This window comes from Dipodomys merriami, unplaced genomic scaffold (assembly GCF_024711535.1).
Source record: "Dipodomys merriami isolate MVZ:Mamm:240054 unplaced genomic scaffold, mDipMer1.0.p SCAF_97, whole genome shotgun sequence".
In the NCBI taxonomy this organism is placed as follows: domain Eukaryota; kingdom Metazoa; phylum Chordata; class Mammalia; order Rodentia; family Heteromyidae; genus Dipodomys; species Dipodomys merriami.
The window spans coordinates 987,662-1,004,805 of NW_027206590.1; the positions used below are offsets into that span (position 1 = coordinate 987,662).

The window sequence follows — 17,144 nt, forward strand, 5'->3', positions numbered from 1 at the left end:
CCCTCCTGGGGATGCGAAGGCCCAGCCATTGTTGGTTCGCCGCATAACACCACGGCGGCCTCCTCTGTTCTATGACCCAGGCAGTCTGGCTGTGGGCCACAGGCAGCACTGGGAAAAGCTCATCTGAGACAGTGTCTGCAAGCCTCCTCCACATGAGAAACAGCTGACAAAAGAGAGGACCAAAGAGGTGCTCAGGTGATGCACTCTCGGACTGAGGGCAACTTCAGGTGGTACGATGGACGGTAGAACCTCGAGTCAAATAACCATAGGTTTGTAGTTATTAGCTAGCAGAGCTTCTTCACCGACTCATACCCACCCTGGTTTGGAGACAACCTGAGGGCCAAATGAATGAGGCACCTGGAAGGTCTGTCACCGGGCTCTGGCTCCGAGCAGCTCCCAGGCCCTCTTCCTCACCCTTGATGTCCATCCATTCTGTCAAGCCCCTAACTCATCCTTCAAAATCCAGCTCTTCACAATTTGTGCACAGACCCACATCAACTTCCTCGTTAGCATTTCCACACGCGGGACGTGGGCCCCATCTGGTCCCGCCCAAAGGATCCGAGAATGCTTCCTGGAAGAAGAGACACTCAAAGGAACTCCGAGGGAGGGAGGGGGCAAGGAGGAGTGAGAAGGGCATTTCAGACAAAAGGAACCAGATATGTCCACGGTCAAAAAGCCAGAGAAAACATGGTGGACTAGCAGGGCTAAAATGCCAGGGACCCGCTCTGCCCATCCAGGCTACCACACACTCACCTTGCACTAGCCTGGCACTGTGCTTTTGTAGACAATTGTACCGTGTAATTCTTTCTTTATTGCTTCTATTCCTATCTAGAATTCCAAATCCATTAGAGAAGTGCCTTCTTCATTTTATCTTTAGATCTTATCTTTCCTTGCTTATTATTACTGCTAGATTCTGCATTCTGCATTCTGGTTGTGTGATTCACTATTAAATCCCACAATAACCAATACATAATAGAAACCTGGAAATCAATATCGTCCATAGCAGATGTTCAATGAATGAATAAACAATACCTATTATAATGTAGGAATAGATGGATGGTGGCAGCACACATGGAATAAAGGTAGACTGACACCCACATACACACACATACACACTTGCACACACAATGGATAAATGCAGGAACAAATGAATTGATGAATGCAGTCCTTACATGGATATAACCAAAGCCCGGAGGCCTGTGATCCCAAGCCTCCGGCTTATTAAGGCCCGAGGTTTCTATCTCATCTTGTCCCTTGCCATTCAAAGCTCCTTTTCTTATCCCCAGCAGCTCAGCTCCCATTGTCGCCAGGGGCAGCAGGCCATCTCCCCTAGGCCCCTCTACCCTGAGCCCTTGAGGCTTAGCAGATTCCCAGCACTCTTTGAGGAGGTCAGCTGACCCTAGTGCCTGGCCCTCTGCTCCTGGGGAGGCGTTTGTTACAGGAGCCATCTATGGGAATTGTCAGCATTCCATTCTCCCAGAGAGTGGGATGAGAAGCCGCTCCATTTTTTATTAATTGTGAATTAATGCTATGCTGGGTGCTATTTTAGTTCATGCTTCTACAGAGTACGGAATGCAACCCAGAGCAGCACATTGCTTTCATTCCTTCTGCTGACCGACTGCGCGAGTGCAAATATTTTTAGAAACCACACCCTCTCGCAGTGGCCAGATAAATAATTTCCAGCTGAGGGAGTAGCTCAGTAGTACAGTGATTGCCTAGCATGCACAAGGCCCTGGGTTCAAACCCGGCGCGGCAAAATGATGATAGCAACCACAATAAACTTCCATTGCCACAGGTGCTTTTCTGCATATCAACATCAAGCAGGGAAGAGCTACACAGCTCAGAGCAAAACTGCAGAGTATGTGACAAGTTCAAACCAATAGCATTTGTTTCTTTTTTTGATGCTGGTCCTGGGGCTTGAACTCATGACCTGGGCACTGTCCCTGAGCTTATGTGCTCATGGCTAGTGCTCTACCACTTTAGAGCCATAGCCACCATTTCTAGCTTTTCTTTTTTGTAAGCAGTTAATTGGAGATAAGAATCTCATGTACTTTCCTGCCCCCTGAGTAGCTAGGGTTACTATTATGAACCACCAACACCTGGACCAATAGCATCTTTTTGTGTGCTGGTACTGGGGCTTGCACTCAGGACTTCAAGCTCTAACTTGGCTTTTTCTACTTGAGGGTGGTACTCTTCCAATTGAGCCACAGCTTTGAGGCTGGTTAACTGGAGGTTAGACTCTCATGGACTTTTCTGCCTCAAACCTGAATCTTCAGCTCTCTGCCTCTTGAGTAGCTATAATTATAGGTGTGAGCTACCAAGGCCCAACTACCAAGGCCACAGTCCTCCACCCTTCTGGGCAGAAGATGGCCCCACATTTGGGCCACTGCATGCTGTGAGAGGACCTTGCTGCTTATATCTGGCTGGAGGGCAGCTCATCTCTGCCCATGGACTCCTGGTCCAGGCAGAAATAGCCAGGGCTTTCTGTGTACACAAAGGCCAGCTTGTGGCCATGTGTCTGCCTGCTTCTGTCAGCAAGTGCCCTTTCTAAATATGCTTCAGCAAAATGCTGAGTCAGGAAGAGCACAGCCTATGTGGCCAGAAGACAAACCAACGCCAGCTGAAACACATTTTAAAAGATCCTGGAAGTGAGTGTTAGATGATGAAAAGACAATGTCAAACACGTGAGTTCTAATCCAGGCTCATCATTCCTTTGCTTCAAAATGAAAAGGGCTCTCACATCCCTACTGTGTGTCAGGACTAGGTGACAAGCCAGGGAAACTAAGACACAGTAATCGAATGATCCACCACAGTCTCTCAGGCATTTCACTTGGGACAACCAAAACAAAGGAGTTGGAAAGTGATCATCCCTGTTTCTTCATGCTCTTTAGGATCTGATGATCAGAGTGGTATTCCTTGAATAGGTAGAGAAAGGAAGAATTAATGATCGATAAAACCGGGAAGGTTTGATTTCTGTTAGGGATGTGCACACTCGTGTGTGTGTGTGTGTGTGTGTGTGTGTGTGTGTGTGTGTGTGTGTGTGTGTGTAGTTGCCTGTATAATACATAATAAAATTCTAGACTGAAGGACCTGGTGTCTGAGCAGTTGTGAGGCTCAACATCATTGTCCTATTGCTTCAGCAAAAGAGCCATTCTTCCAGGAGCCTGCCCCATTATCCCCTGCACAATTGCTTTCAGAATCCTAAACCAGTCTCCTCCTCCATGGGGGAATTCTATGACTCGGCAGGAAGCTATGTGCCTTATCACTTCTGAAACGACATCATGGGACCAAGAGGTCACATTGTACCACAGAACCCAATCCCCAGGCGAGAGGCTCACATTCCAGGCCTTGTAAAGACTACATTTAGTTCTGAGGGTTCTGGGGGCAGGTGGCAGGCAGGATCAGGAGAGAAAGTCATCAGGGTTAATGACACAAACCTTTAGAAAGCCAGGACCTAATTTTCCAGTCTGGGCCTTCCTACCAAGCCTCAGAAGCCAGTACCTTCACAGGACAGCTAGCTGGCTTCTGGTTCAATTCCTTCTTCGGGGCCAGCCACTGAAGCAGGCTGCTGGGTGTAGTCATAACGATGTGCTATCTGCGTTGACTATAGTTGTTCAAAGTCTTTACATTGGCTACTCATGCTCCAGGACTGCATATGGGGCACACAGTAACTGCTCAGAAAATACTCACTGCAAATAACAACAATAACAAATCCTAACAACAGGAACTGGCAGCCCTGGAAACGTGACATATGCAGAAACTAAGACAGACCAATTTATCCCCAAATCCTGCAATTAGTGAGAGACAGGATTGCAAAACAACCTCAGGCTGACTATTCAACTCCATCAAAGTAACTCCCCTTACCCTTAAAACAATCACTGGGCTCATTGGCAGCTCACAAGACCAAACATGGAGAAAATCTGATTTCACCCCCTCCCCCCAAAGCAAGCCTTTTTTCAGTTGAGGAGAATGGGATTACGTGCCTTTCCCAATGTCAAATAGCTACTTCACCATATGGCCCAGAGTTATCGAACTCTACAATGAGTGCTCCTTCTAGAAAATTCCAGCCACTTCACCAGAAAGGGAGAGTCCCTGCAACTTTACTTCTTGTTCCTCAGGAGAACTGCCTGGACCAACTATGTCCTCCTTACTCTATGGACGACACAGAAATATGTGACCAAGGTCAACTTCTCTGCAAGAACAAGAGGTCCTGGGGTCACGGCTTCCAGGGACCTCCACAGAATGATGGAGACAAATGGTGGTTGCCTTGACCCACAAACACAATCCAAAGCCCAAAGTAATTAGACCCTTCTAAGAAAGAAAATGGGCCGGGCGCTGGTGGCTCACGCCTGTAATCCTAGCTACTCAGGAGGCTGAGATCTGAGGATCACGGTTCAAAGCCAGCCCGGGCAGGAAAGACTGTGAGACTCCTATCTCCGATAAACCCCCAGAAAACCGGAAGTGGCGCTGTAGCTCAAGTGGTAGAGCGCTCGCCTTGAGCTGAAGAGCTGAGGGACAGCGCCCAGGCCCAGAGTTCAAGCCCCACGACCGACAAAAAAAAAAAAAAAAAAAAAAAAAGAAAGAAAATGGTCCCATCACACACACACACACACACACACACACACACACACACACACACACACACACACACACACACACACAATACCCCCAAAGGTATGAGCTAGTTCCCATGCTTTGTCTGGGGACCAGGGATAAGCCATTCACGTCACAAGTGTCCAATTGGAGAGTTCCCACTGCTGCTGGGAGTGCTAAGGCCATTTCATAATGAAACCCATGCGGCGAGCTCCGTTTATTTTGAAACCCTATTTGCTTATTTTGCAGACGTGATCAAAAGAACATTCAGAGAGCTCCCAGGGAGGCAGCTGAACCCTGTCGGCCAGGAAAGTCTTCTCCAGCTAGAGGAGCACCCAGCAACAATACTCTCCACAAAAGTCAACTCCATCACTTGCCTTTTTCTCAATAGAAAACACCACCAATAGCTTTTTGCAGCATCTCCCACCAAATACTTCAGCGGGGAGACTGGGAAATGATGGGGGGGGGGGGAACAGAAAAGGAACAATACATCTAAAAGAAGTTAGAGCCCTACAAGTAATTCCAGTAAACTTGGGTTGGTGAGGTACAAATCTCAACTGTCCCACTAACTTCGCCTTGGGTTACTGTGGGTAAGTTCCTTGATTTTTCTGTGTCTCAGTTTCCCTGTAGGTAAAAATGACATAAACAAAACAGTACCTATCTCACACAGTGGCTCTTAAGACAGAACTTAAGGGGTGGCTACCAGGCAAACAGGATGTAAGGCTCGCAGGAAATATTTGTAAGTACTTTTATGTTATGGGAAAGGTTATGAGCTTCCTGAGGACAGAAATCTTAATCATTTCTTTTTATCCCAGCAGGAAGAATAGAATCTGGCATGCCGTAGCAGATCAATTAATGCTTGTGGAATTTAACTTTCTGAACTGGACTGAGTATAAGCAGGAGGACTCTTCTGGAACCTCCCGCCAGCAGAGGGAGGCCATTACGGCATTTCAGACTGCAGCCTTGTAAGCGAAGCCCCCACGGGGCTGGAATACCTAGACCCTGCCTATCAATCCACAAGGCCAGGGAGCTTTACCTTAATATTGCAGTTGTCATCAAGCAGTATATTTTCCAACTTCAAATCCCGGTGGACCACGCCGTTCTACAATGAGAAGACAGGAGAGCACTGACTTTGGGAGCCGCCGAAGGGATGAGAGGCGAGGGGAGAGGAAGGAGGAAACGTCTGACAGATGAAAGAAATGCCCCAGCCCTGGTGGTCTTCACCTCCATCCTTCAGGGCTGTGCTGGCTGTCAGGAAACTCCCCCACCAGCGCCCAGCGACAGGACAGCATTAGTCACTTGCTGTGTGGTTAAGGGAAAAATGACAGGAATCCCGGCTCCCCCAGAGCTTGTAGAGCGGCAGGGGGATTCTTTGTCGGGATGGGATTCTGCTGTCTGAGACAGGATTCCCAGGCCAGCGGCAGACTCGAGAGTGGGTAGCTGTCAGGCCTTGCCTGCTTTTGCCCGTCTGCTTTTCTGTCTGCACCTCCCATACTGGGGAAAGGGGCCTGGACCAATCAGTCACATGAAATGGATTCAAATCCATTCTGAGGGTAACCAGGGTACTTCCTCTTAAGTAGCTGGCTGGAAAAGACTTTGAACGTTCCTTTCTTGCTCAGCACCAGCTGGGACTAAAACAGGTGACTGTGGTACAACTGTGTGACCTCATCTGGCAAGGCTGGAGGCTGAACTTGTATCTGATTCCACGTGTATCTCTACTATTCTCTTCCTCATCCAAGCCCTTGTGATGAGCTTTGAATTCAGGAATACATAGTCTCCTAGAGGAGAGGTCTCAGCCCAAGTAATTCGAGTTTAAACACAGGGTGCTGTCTGGTTCACGTTATTACATTTCTCTTTTGTGTGCATGTGTACTGGCCTTGGGACCTTGTACTCTCACTTAGCTCTCCATGTCCAGCTTTTGGCAGGTTAGTTGGCGCTAAGAGTCTCACGGACTTTTCTGCTCGGGCTGGCTTCAGCCCATGATCCTAAGATCTCAACCCCCTGAGTCGCTGGGACGATAGACATAAGCCACCAGCACCTGGCTACATTCCTGGTTTTCATACTAAGGTGCAATGAGTCTAAGAAAAACTTCATTCATCCAAAATCCACTTTTGTACATTTCAAGTAATAAAAACATGGTCTGGGGTCCTTGGTAATGACCAAGAGGATCAACTCTGACGTAGCGTGTGGTCTGAGTCATGGTAGTGTACAGAGAGGTCAATTACTGCTCACATTTGGGGTTTACTCAGTGCTTGGGATTTGAGCAATGACCATTTTCTTCTTTCTAGTTTGTAAAAATCCCCACACATACTACAAAGAACAGAGTTCACTTTTCTAATAGGAAAAGCATCACAGGGCGCCCTGGGAACCAGCTGTGGTGGGAGCTACGGGCCAGGCAGGGTGGTACCTTGTGACAGTAATGCACGGCGGAGACTATCTGCCGGAAGAAGTGTCTGGTCTCCCTCTCGCTGAGGCGTCGCCGCTCGCTGATGTAATCGTACAGCTCCCCTTTGCTGGCATATTCCATGATGATCACAATCTTATCTTTGTTCTCAAACACTGGAAGGTAGGGGAGAGGGGCACAATCAACAAGGATCCTGTTAACCCAGCAAGTTCAACTCATGAAAGATGATGGAGACATCAGAGCAGGTGGCCATAGGGGACGAACCACTTCTGAGGGATGAAGGCACAGATGGGCGTATTCCCCATCCCGAGGCCTTGGACAAAGTCTCCTGCAAGACGCACAATGTCCGCACCGTTATGGTGACTGGAAGTCACTGCGGGAAATGCGATTCTTTTCTGACTACCTTTGCCAAGATCATTTCTCACCTCTTCCCATCAGTCCAGCTCTCCTATGCATCAGATAGCGGGCAATAATCAAATACAATGATCATTTAGTGCCTGTTTGGTTGTGGGTATTTTGTAAGGGGGGGGTTGTCCTCTCTTTTGGGGGAAAGGTTGAACTCAGAGCATCATGCCTCCTAGACAAGTGCTCTACCATTTGCACCACATCCCACCTCTGGTCCTTTTAGTTTGCTTCAAGATAAGATTTTCTGCTTTGGCTTGACCATGATCCTCCTACCTCTACCTTCTGAGTAGCTGGGATTACAAACATGAGCCATTAAGCCTGGCCATCTATTAAGCATCTGACATAGTCAGGTCGATGACAGATCTATGACCTCCCATCTCACTTAAAATAGAACCATTGTTTCTTAATGTGGTCCATCAAGTCCTGTACATGGGCCCTTCTTTGCCTGATTTCACTTCCATTCTGTGAATTCATTTACCATGTCTCCCTGACTCAAATGTAAATTAGGGCTGGTCTATAACACCCGCTGATGTATTACCAAACAGAATGGTATATGGCATATTGGAAGAGCTTAATTATTTATTAAATGAGGAAACTCAAACTTGAATGCATATTAGACAATAATAACCCATCACATAGCACTTCTTGTGTACCAGGCTCATAAAGATATACAAACTCATTTAAATCTCACACTTCATTGTGCCACTTGAAAAAAAAAATGAGGAAACTGAAGCCTGTAGAGATTATGACCTCCAGTTAGGCTCCAAAATTATTGGCTGCTTCTTACAATCACATACACACATATCTGCACACTCACACACATGCACACATGAATATCCACACTTATATGCGCACACACACACACACACACACACACACACACACACACACAGCTGTTTCCCACCTACCTGCTCTCCTCTTTGCCCTCACCTACCTGTCATGGAAACTAACTCACAGGTTGTCCTGGACTGCACTTTTATATCTCTCACCAGTTGATACTTAGTTCACAGTACTTGCTAATAGTGCCAACTTCTTTCCTACATTATATGTCCACTCCCCCAGCCTGCACTGTGAACCAAGACTGGAAACCTTCATTTGTGAACCAGATATTCCTAAGTAGGATTCCTAGCTCTGTCCCTTTCTTAATGGCCATGTGATATTGAGTTCCCGCTCTGAGCCTCAGTTTATACAACTATAAAATGTGAGTGGAATTCCTAGGTCCTCCTTGGAGTGCTTGGGGAGAATTACTGACTGCAGGCGAGGTAAGTGTTTACAGCAAAGCCAGCTCATATTCGATAATGTTAACGATTACTGCTGATGTCAGTATTATTAGACACACAATGGGGACAGAAATAGACACATGATACTCGCTGAGAACTGACTGGAACTGGGACCCGTCCCAGGCTTGGGTCCCCTGTCCTCCCCCACATTGTCACTGGTTACTAGAAACTCAGCAACCCACCCCACCTCCCGCCACATACACACACCCCTCTCTCTCCCCACTCCAGTTCTTCTTTGACTCCTTCAAGTCCAGCCAAACCCCTCTGATAAAATGAAGGAGGGAAGGCAGGCAAGAGGAGGAGGGACTGCCAGATAAAACTGGCTGCCCCTGTGTCTGCTGGCCTCGCTGTACCCTGCTGCCTCGGCTCCCACCAGGAGTTAGCTTGGTGTGGACTTCGCATTAACAGCAAACTTTGGAAACTGGAAAGGATGCCTTGGGATGTGTGGCTCCGGCTCCAAACTTGGAGGGATGCACCCTGGGGAAGCAGCAGGTTTGCTCACTTTAAGTGGGACTAGAACAAGGGAGGTATAAACAAAGACCTCACCCCCCCCCCCAGAGTGTGGCCCATCCTTAAAAGGAACCAAAGCCATTGGCCTGTCATGAAAGGTGGAGTCACTTGCTCACATAGACACAAGGACTGTCCCAGCGATGGGATTTTCCTCTTCCCAACTGGTTGACTTGCCACCATAGAGACAGGTAGGGAACAATTTAGTTCTATTCAGCCCAGTACAACCAACTCTTTCCCATACAGCTTCCATCAGGAAGGTCTAGTAAAGACTCCCTGTAAAACACATCACAAGTCCATGCACCTGCATCTTCTCTACAAGCCTGGCAGGTGGGTCTCCACCTCCTCTCTCACCGCTGTGCTGACTGGATTGTGTGAGGGCTCTGCACAGCACCACAGGCACATTCTCCAGAACATTCCCCACAAAGCCATCCGGAGGAGAAAGTGTGCCATGACCAGACACAGGTAGGATGTTTGGAAAGTGCCAAGTCCTGTACATGACCGCCCTTGGACAGCTAGTCCTTCACTCAGTTCTACAGGTAACCTGGGCCACATCACATTCCTGCTGACACCAAGAACAAATCTGGACTCAGCCTGGGAAATCCTGGATGAATGAAAGGACACCTGAGTGATTTTTTTTAAAAAAATCACCTCTCATCATCATGGCTGAGCAGCCTGATCAGAGAATTGAATCAGCCAAGCCTGGCTCTGGGACACCATCTGTCACCCTCGCAGGAAGGAACACAGTCTCATAATCATAACCCTACATGTAACCTGACAGGACCTAAATGTAGATGCTGTGTTCTAGACCAGAAGCAAGAAGATTCATCAAGGAGGCTATGTGATATTTGAGGTGTTCTTGAGCTCTGGGAGAAGAGGCTGACTGGGTGCAGCTAAGTTCACAATAATTACCATGGTCACAGAGGCACAGGCTATGCCAGAACTGGTCTCGGACAATCTGATGGCAGACTCCCAACTCTCAGCCCTTCTATTACCATTCCACAGACAACAATCAATCTCCTCACTTTGCTCTCCTCACCAAGCTAATGAGGCTAAAACTTTCCAAACACAGGGAGCTCGCCATCAGCGCAGTGCCTTGGCCAGTGCTCAATACACAGAAGCTATTCTCATCATTCCTTCACCTGCCTCTAGGGCAAAACAAAATCCTAAGAGTTCTCCTTGCCAGCCAGCATCCTTTGAAACATGCCACGCATGTTGCAGAACCACAGCGTTTTCACGTCGGAAGGGACTAGTGATTATACTTTTTCCAGAATACCCAGGATGTTAATGTATAAGAGCAAAGACTTGGGAACTCGCACTGAAGAATAACCAGCTTCTGATCCTTCAGCCCAGAGCTCCCTGCCCGTGGCTCAGGCCACTGTTAGCCAGCGAGGTGGTAGGAACACTCTTAGCCATTCTTCTGGCAAAATGGGCCCCTTCCCCCGGGCACTTTTACAACTGGTTATTTATAAGCCCAGAAGTCTTGTCTGTGTTTATGTTATTAGTCACTAAGCAAAAGCCTATTTTCCACCACTTGGGAAGGGTTTCCTTTCTGAAAAATGAAAGCTTGTGTCTCTTGGCCAGACAGCTTTACCCAGAAGGTCAGTGGCTCTAGAGTGGTAAGGAAAACTATGGCCCTTGACATATCAAGCCTACCAGGAAACTGAATGCCATGAATAGAAACTTAGCTCAGCCTGGACAGCCCACAGCACTGGGCCAAGGCCCATGTGGCCCAAAGCCGAAAAGCAACAAAGTTTCATTAAGCATCTACTGTGTGGATGCCATTGGGGAATCATGAAAGAAGACCACCAGTCAAGAGAAGGAGGGAAGGAGTTGGAGGAGAACTACCAGCCACTTCCAGATGCCAAGGAAGAAAAGAACAACAAGAGGGCAATAGATGACACACCAAGACCTTGGAATGCCCTCTAGGAGATACTGGACCATCAGACAGGTGACCAAACATTTCCAAGAACAATCCAAAAGATGGAAAAACAAGAGCCAGGGTGGTATCCACGATCCTACATCTATTCAGGGCTCACGTCTCCCCAAGAGACATTTCAGACAGTGAATACATTGAACATAAGCCAGAAACATTGTCAAATTTTGCCATTTTGGAATTTAAAAAGAAACAGAACATACAGTATATACTCTCTGTGACTGGCTCCAACAGTCCAGCGTTTACGAGAATAATCCATCTAGTCCCATGTAGTTGAAGATAGTTCATTATCACAGCTGTAGATTATTCCATTATGTGATTCTATCTTGATTTGTTCAACCACTGGACTGCTGACTTGACATTTGAGCTGTGTGTATCTGAAGAGTCATTATGAATAGTACTGTCATGAGCAATACTCATGCATCTCTACAGTTGCTGTTGCTAGGGTTTTTAGCCAGGCATAGTAGTGCATGTCTGTAATCCCAGCTACTCAGGAGACAGAAGGATTTCAGTTCTGAGTTTAGCCAGGCAAAAAGTTCAAAGCCCTGTCGGAAAGACAAACTAAAAAACCAAAAGGAGCAGATGTGTGGCCCACAGGACCAGCCTAGCACGTGTGAGGCCCTGAGTTCAATCCCAGGTACAAAAAAAAAAGTCAGTGTTTTTCCCACAACTCTCCAGCACCCATTTTCCCTCTTTGCACTGTCCTCTGTGAAGATTCTCCTTGCCTAAAATACTCCATGGCCTTTTCTGAAGAATGCCTTTTTATCAGCCTACTTGAAGCTTTGAGCATTTTGCTGTGTGTCACAGCAGATACAAAAGCAGCAGAAGACACAGTCTTCACTCTCAAGGAGTTGGTTCTTAGTTGGAAATGACTAGAATTTACACAATAATCCAGGACCCTACCTGTGTAATCCAGACTTCCAGTGTACCTAGATGAGATGACACTACAGGTCCTAGAAACAATTCCTAGCAAAAGTGGCCTTCACTTGGGTTGAATGAGATAATTTTACCACTGTTTCTGCATACCCCAAATAGCCAAACTCTCACCTTTTTTCCTCTGCCAAAGGCCTTCCTCCTTCCCAACTTGAATTACTTTTCTTGTTTTCCGTTTATTTTCCATTTCCAGGGAACATGGGGACTGGTAGCAATGGTTACCAGAGCAATGGCTACTTTTCCAAGTTAATCCTGAATTTCATCGGATGTTTGCTCTGAAAGTCCAGTTCTGCCCTCTGATTGTCTGACTTTCACAGCCACACTCATTACCCGACTTCTAATAATTCCCTCCTGCTGTCCTAGGGTTAAAAACAGAACTTGTACAATGTGACACAATGTATATTATAAGAAAAACAAAGCCAGGTGCTGGTGGCTCATACCTGTAATCCTAACTACTCAGGAGGCTGAGATCTGAGGATCATGGTTCAGAGCCAGCCCAGGCAGAAAAGTCTGTGAGACTCTTATTTCTAGTTAACCACTAGAAAACTGGAAGTGGCGCTGTGGCTCAAGCGGTAGAGCACTTGCCTTGAGCTGAAGAGCACAGGGACAGCACCCAAGCCCAGAGTTCAAGCCCCACAACCGACCAAAAAGAAAAACAAAAGAAACACAATGCTCTGTCCTGGGGGAAATGAAAGACCTCTCTGCGATCTAAGTGAGTAATTTAGCCAATACAGGAGTTACTCTTCCAGAGCTTCCTCCCCAGAGCTAAACACCAAATACCTCAGGGGCTCCCAGCTTCTGTGTTCCTGAGTCTGGAAGCCCAGTGTGGTGAGGGTGAGAAAATTCAACTAGACTGGGAGTTCCCCTACTGTCACAGCTGAGTCACTCATTCTGTTTCCTGATTTGGACAATACAAGACTTTCTAGTTCAGACAATGTCTTCAAAAACCCAAACCATTTTTTGGCTATTGGAGAGGGAGGAGGGTCACGTGATGAGGGAGGTCACATGATGCAAGTCACGTGACAGGGGCACATGATGCTGGTCACGTGGTAGAGGTCGCATGATAGTGGTCACGTGCCGGGGGGGGGTCACTGTCAGTGGGTCACGTGACAAGAGGGTCGCATGACAAGAGGGTCATATGATGGAGGGTCATACAAACTTAGTTTCCCCCAGAACTTTGCTGTAGCTCAGCCACCTTGCCAGGGTGGGAAGCCAAACCTGTATGTATCATAGAGCGAGTTTTAGCCACTGCCTGACCTCACAGCAAGGATTGCTGAACCACTCTGGAACCAATTCCGTTCTGTCTCATTGGGTATCCAAGGGAAGCAGTTCAGAGCTTGGACCTTGGAGTCAGGCACTCCTGGGTTCTAATCGAGGCTTTGCCTCCTTGGCAAAAGAGTTAGCTTTTCTGTGCCTCAGTGCCTTCACTTGCTGAAACCAAACCTCTGCCTGTCTCCCACTACGCAACACACAGAGCAACAAGAATGTGAACAGGAGTTCGCTGTGACAGCCCAGCAGCAGGTCTTAGTGTAAGAAAGGGGTCAGAGCCAGGATTTGTGATCTGTGTTGACAGAATGCACACCAGGGACCACACGTGTGACTTCAAGAAGTGTGTTGTGCATGATGAAAAGAGGTGGAAGAATGGTGAAGATGGTGAGCTAACATGGCTTTGCCCTGTCCACCCAAAGGCTGAGCTGCCAGCAAGCCTGACTCCCTTCACTAGGATCCCCACTTCAGTCTCCAGCACCATTCAAAGCATGCATCTGTCAATCTCAAAGTCCCAGTGCATGGATCAACTGCCTAGATGGCCTACGGTCAGAAATTGCAGTTTGAAGCAGCCCAAATTCCCCAGTTAAAGTGACGGCTCATCCAATGCCCCTTCCATGTCCATCCACATCTCTCTGTTGGACAAGGTCATCAGAGACACCTGTTAGCATTATTCCCACCTTTGGTCCTCAGCTCCACACAGACCTGAGCTCCTCCCTGCCCTGGAGTTCCCACTATACAGGTGACCACTCCCCGTCTCCGCCCAGACCCAACTGAGCACCCGCCTACCTCACTTCCTGCCCCCAAACTTCCTGCTACCTGGATATGGAAGGTGCCGTGTGCTCCCTCTTCAGAGAAATATGGCCCCTCTAATAAACCTTCTAATAATCTTTCTGGTGTGCCTGCTTGCCTTCTTCAGGTGGTCCTCTGGGATGGACTTGAAGGATCCTTGCAAGATCCGTCTTGCATATTCTCTGAACCCTCCTAAATAGACACTATAACCCCCTATGCAAACTATGCAGGCAGACAATTGCAGCCCATTCCAACAGGCCCTCCATTAGATGGAGAACAGTTCTTTTTTTTTTTTCTTTAAAAATTTTTGCTTCAAGTACAAGTGGTATTATTTAAGGCACTGAAAAAATATTGAATTCCAGGAAACCCAAGAGGGTGAGGCAGCCCAGCCGGGGAGTAGCGTTAGTTTTCACTTGTTTTATTTCTAATCTCTGGCCTCTAGAAGAAAAAAATAAGGGAAGAAAAAAAATGACTTGGGTGTAATCAAAGGAAAACAATGAAAATAATACACTTGAAGGCCAAATAGCTAACTTCATAGGAAGCTCGTTAGAAATGTGGCTGGACAGACTCACAGCCAAAGAGCTTGTGACGGTAATTAAAAAGGAAGAAAATTCTGGGCCTGGCTTATTAATGGGGTGAGTCCTCTTGCATTTGGGTCCAGTCTTGGGGGACTTTGTGGGGAGCTTGTGAATCTGGCAGCAAAGAGTGTCTGTTTAAATGCTCCGCAGTTTGCGATGGGTTCAGAAGAGAGAAAACAGAAGGATAATACACCTCATTGCCAAGTTCAACAAACAGGCCCTAGGTCTCTGAGGAGGGGAGCAACCAAAGGACCAGTGATGTCGACCCAAGGTGTCACTCACTGTCCCTTGGTGATCACTGCCAGAAACACATTCTGGAATCCACTGATAACAAATGATCAGACCCAGACAAACTCTCCAGCAATGTTCTCATACTCTTGGTCAAAGGAGTATGAGAGTCAATCCATACTTCTTAGCCTGACAAACACATTAGAATCCTTGAGGGTGACACTAAGGCATAATCTTATTCTGCAAATTTCTCATGAAAGTCCAGTGTGGACCTAGCATTTAAAATCACAGATCTGGAAGATAAGGCCCCAGTCATTTCTTCCACCACTCCTGATAGAACTTTCTACTCTAGAGCTGGGGGCTGGGGACTTATGCCTTTAATCTCAGGCAGCTGAGATCTGATGATCATGGTTCAGAGCCATCTCTGGCAGGAAATCCATGAAGCTCTTTCTCCAATAAACTATGCAGAAAAATCTAGAAGTGGTGCTGTGGCTCAAGTGTAGAACATTACCCTTGAGCAGAAGCTGAAGGACAGCATCCCAGGCCTGAGTTCAAGCCCCAGGACTGGCACCCAAAAACAAAACAAAACAAAAAAAAAAAAGAACTCTACTCCAGCCAGAAAAGACTTCTCACTCATTCCTAAATATCACATCAAGAATAACCAATATCAGCCAAGCATGGGAGGCTCACACCTGTAATCCTAGCTACTCAGGAGGCTGAGATCTGAGGATCGTGATTCAAAGCCAGCCTGGGCAGGAAAGTCTGTGAGACTCTTATCTCCAATAAACCAGTAGAAAACCAGAAGTAGCACTGTGGCTCAAGCGGTAGAGCGCTCACCTTGAGATGAAGAGCTCAGGGACAGCGCCCAGGCCCACAGTTCAAGCCCCACAACCAACAATCATCATCATCATCATCATCATCATCATCATCATCATCATCATCATCATCATCATCATCATCATCATCATCAATATCATATACTGAACTTGACCCCAGCATTCTGCTTAGTGATTTTATTCATTAGCACATCTAATCTTAGAGTCTTATCCAGAGAATAGCTAGGTAATGGTCCATTTTGCAGATAAGAAAACTGAGTCTCAGAGAGTTTAGTCAAATCTAAGCCTGTTTGGAAGATAAATTACATATTTGCCTAACTAGTAGTTCCTGAAATATAAGGGTTCAATGATTTTTTTAAAAAGCTTATAACCTTTAAATAGTTGTACAAAGGGGCTTTAATTCAACATGTTAGGTTTGTTTTATTTTTTAAGAGTTTTTGGGGTTTGAACTCTGGGCCTGGGCACTGTCCTTGAGCCCCTTTTTGCTCAGGGCTAGTGCTCTACCACTTGAGCCACAGTGCCACTTCCAGATTTTTCTGTGATTAATTGGAGATAAGAGTCTCACAGACTTTAGTGCCCAGACTGACTTCAAACCATGATTCTCAGATCTCAGCTTTTTGAGTAGCTAGAATTACAAGCATGAGCCACCAGCGCCTGACTCAACATGTTAGTTTATGAGTACAATGTACCTTGATTAACATTACCCCTTCTATTATTCTCCCCCATCTCTCCCAATCCCACCCATCCCTTCAAGTTACCTGAGTCCATCTTCAATTGAATAATATGACTAATTTTCCCATCCTTCTTCTCTCCATGAGTCTTCCCTTCCCCTTGATCTCCCACACATACAATATTTTTTTTTTGCAAAACAACTCATAATTAATGAACAACTAAACAAGCAAATACTGAGAACTGTAGGTAGACTAATGACCACAGATCTTGTCAGATGTCAGCCATCCTTATCATGGCCCTGCCTAAACTAGAGCTCTCTTGTAAATTTTGTTGCCTGAGAACCCTGGATGAGCCCACTGAAGAGATGTAAATGGATGCCACTATTGCTAAACAAGGTATGTAAGAAATGTGGTACCACTTTGGTTTCTACCTTGCTACAAAAGAGTTTCTCTAACACCACAGTTGTCACTCTTGAGCATATACCTGTTGCATTATCTTGCATGCCAACTGATGCTAATTTTGCTCATCCTGGGTCTCCCTTTGAGAGAACTGCTGCTCAGATGCATCACTCAGGAAGTTCACTAGGAGTCTTGCCATTCTATTTCCCAAGGGCAAAGGGTAGAATAGGCACACTTAGACTGCTAGATCCTCTGCTAGACTCTGCTGAAACATCTTCCACCGTTTGGACTACAGGCTTCTCTGCAGACACCCTGA

The 17,144-nt window shown here is 46.7% G+C and overlaps 1 protein-coding gene across 2 annotated transcripts in view; it reads right to left on the minus strand.

The window, feature by feature from the left end:
• The window catches only part of Nuak1 (NUAK family kinase 1), a 71,923-nt gene that overhangs the window by 16,712 nt on the left and 38,067 nt on the right, over nucleotides 1–17,144 (minus strand). For both annotated transcript variants that reach the window (XM_070014444.1, XM_070014445.1), the window contains exons 3-4: nucleotides 7,001–7,152; nucleotides 5,630–5,695 (exon numbers count right to left, since the gene is read on the minus strand). In XM_070014444.1, the coding sequence (XP_069870545.1) occupies nucleotides 5,630–5,695; nucleotides 7,001–7,152 (218 nt within the window). The remainder of the gene's footprint in view (nucleotides 1–5,629; nucleotides 5,696–7,000; nucleotides 7,153–17,144) is intronic.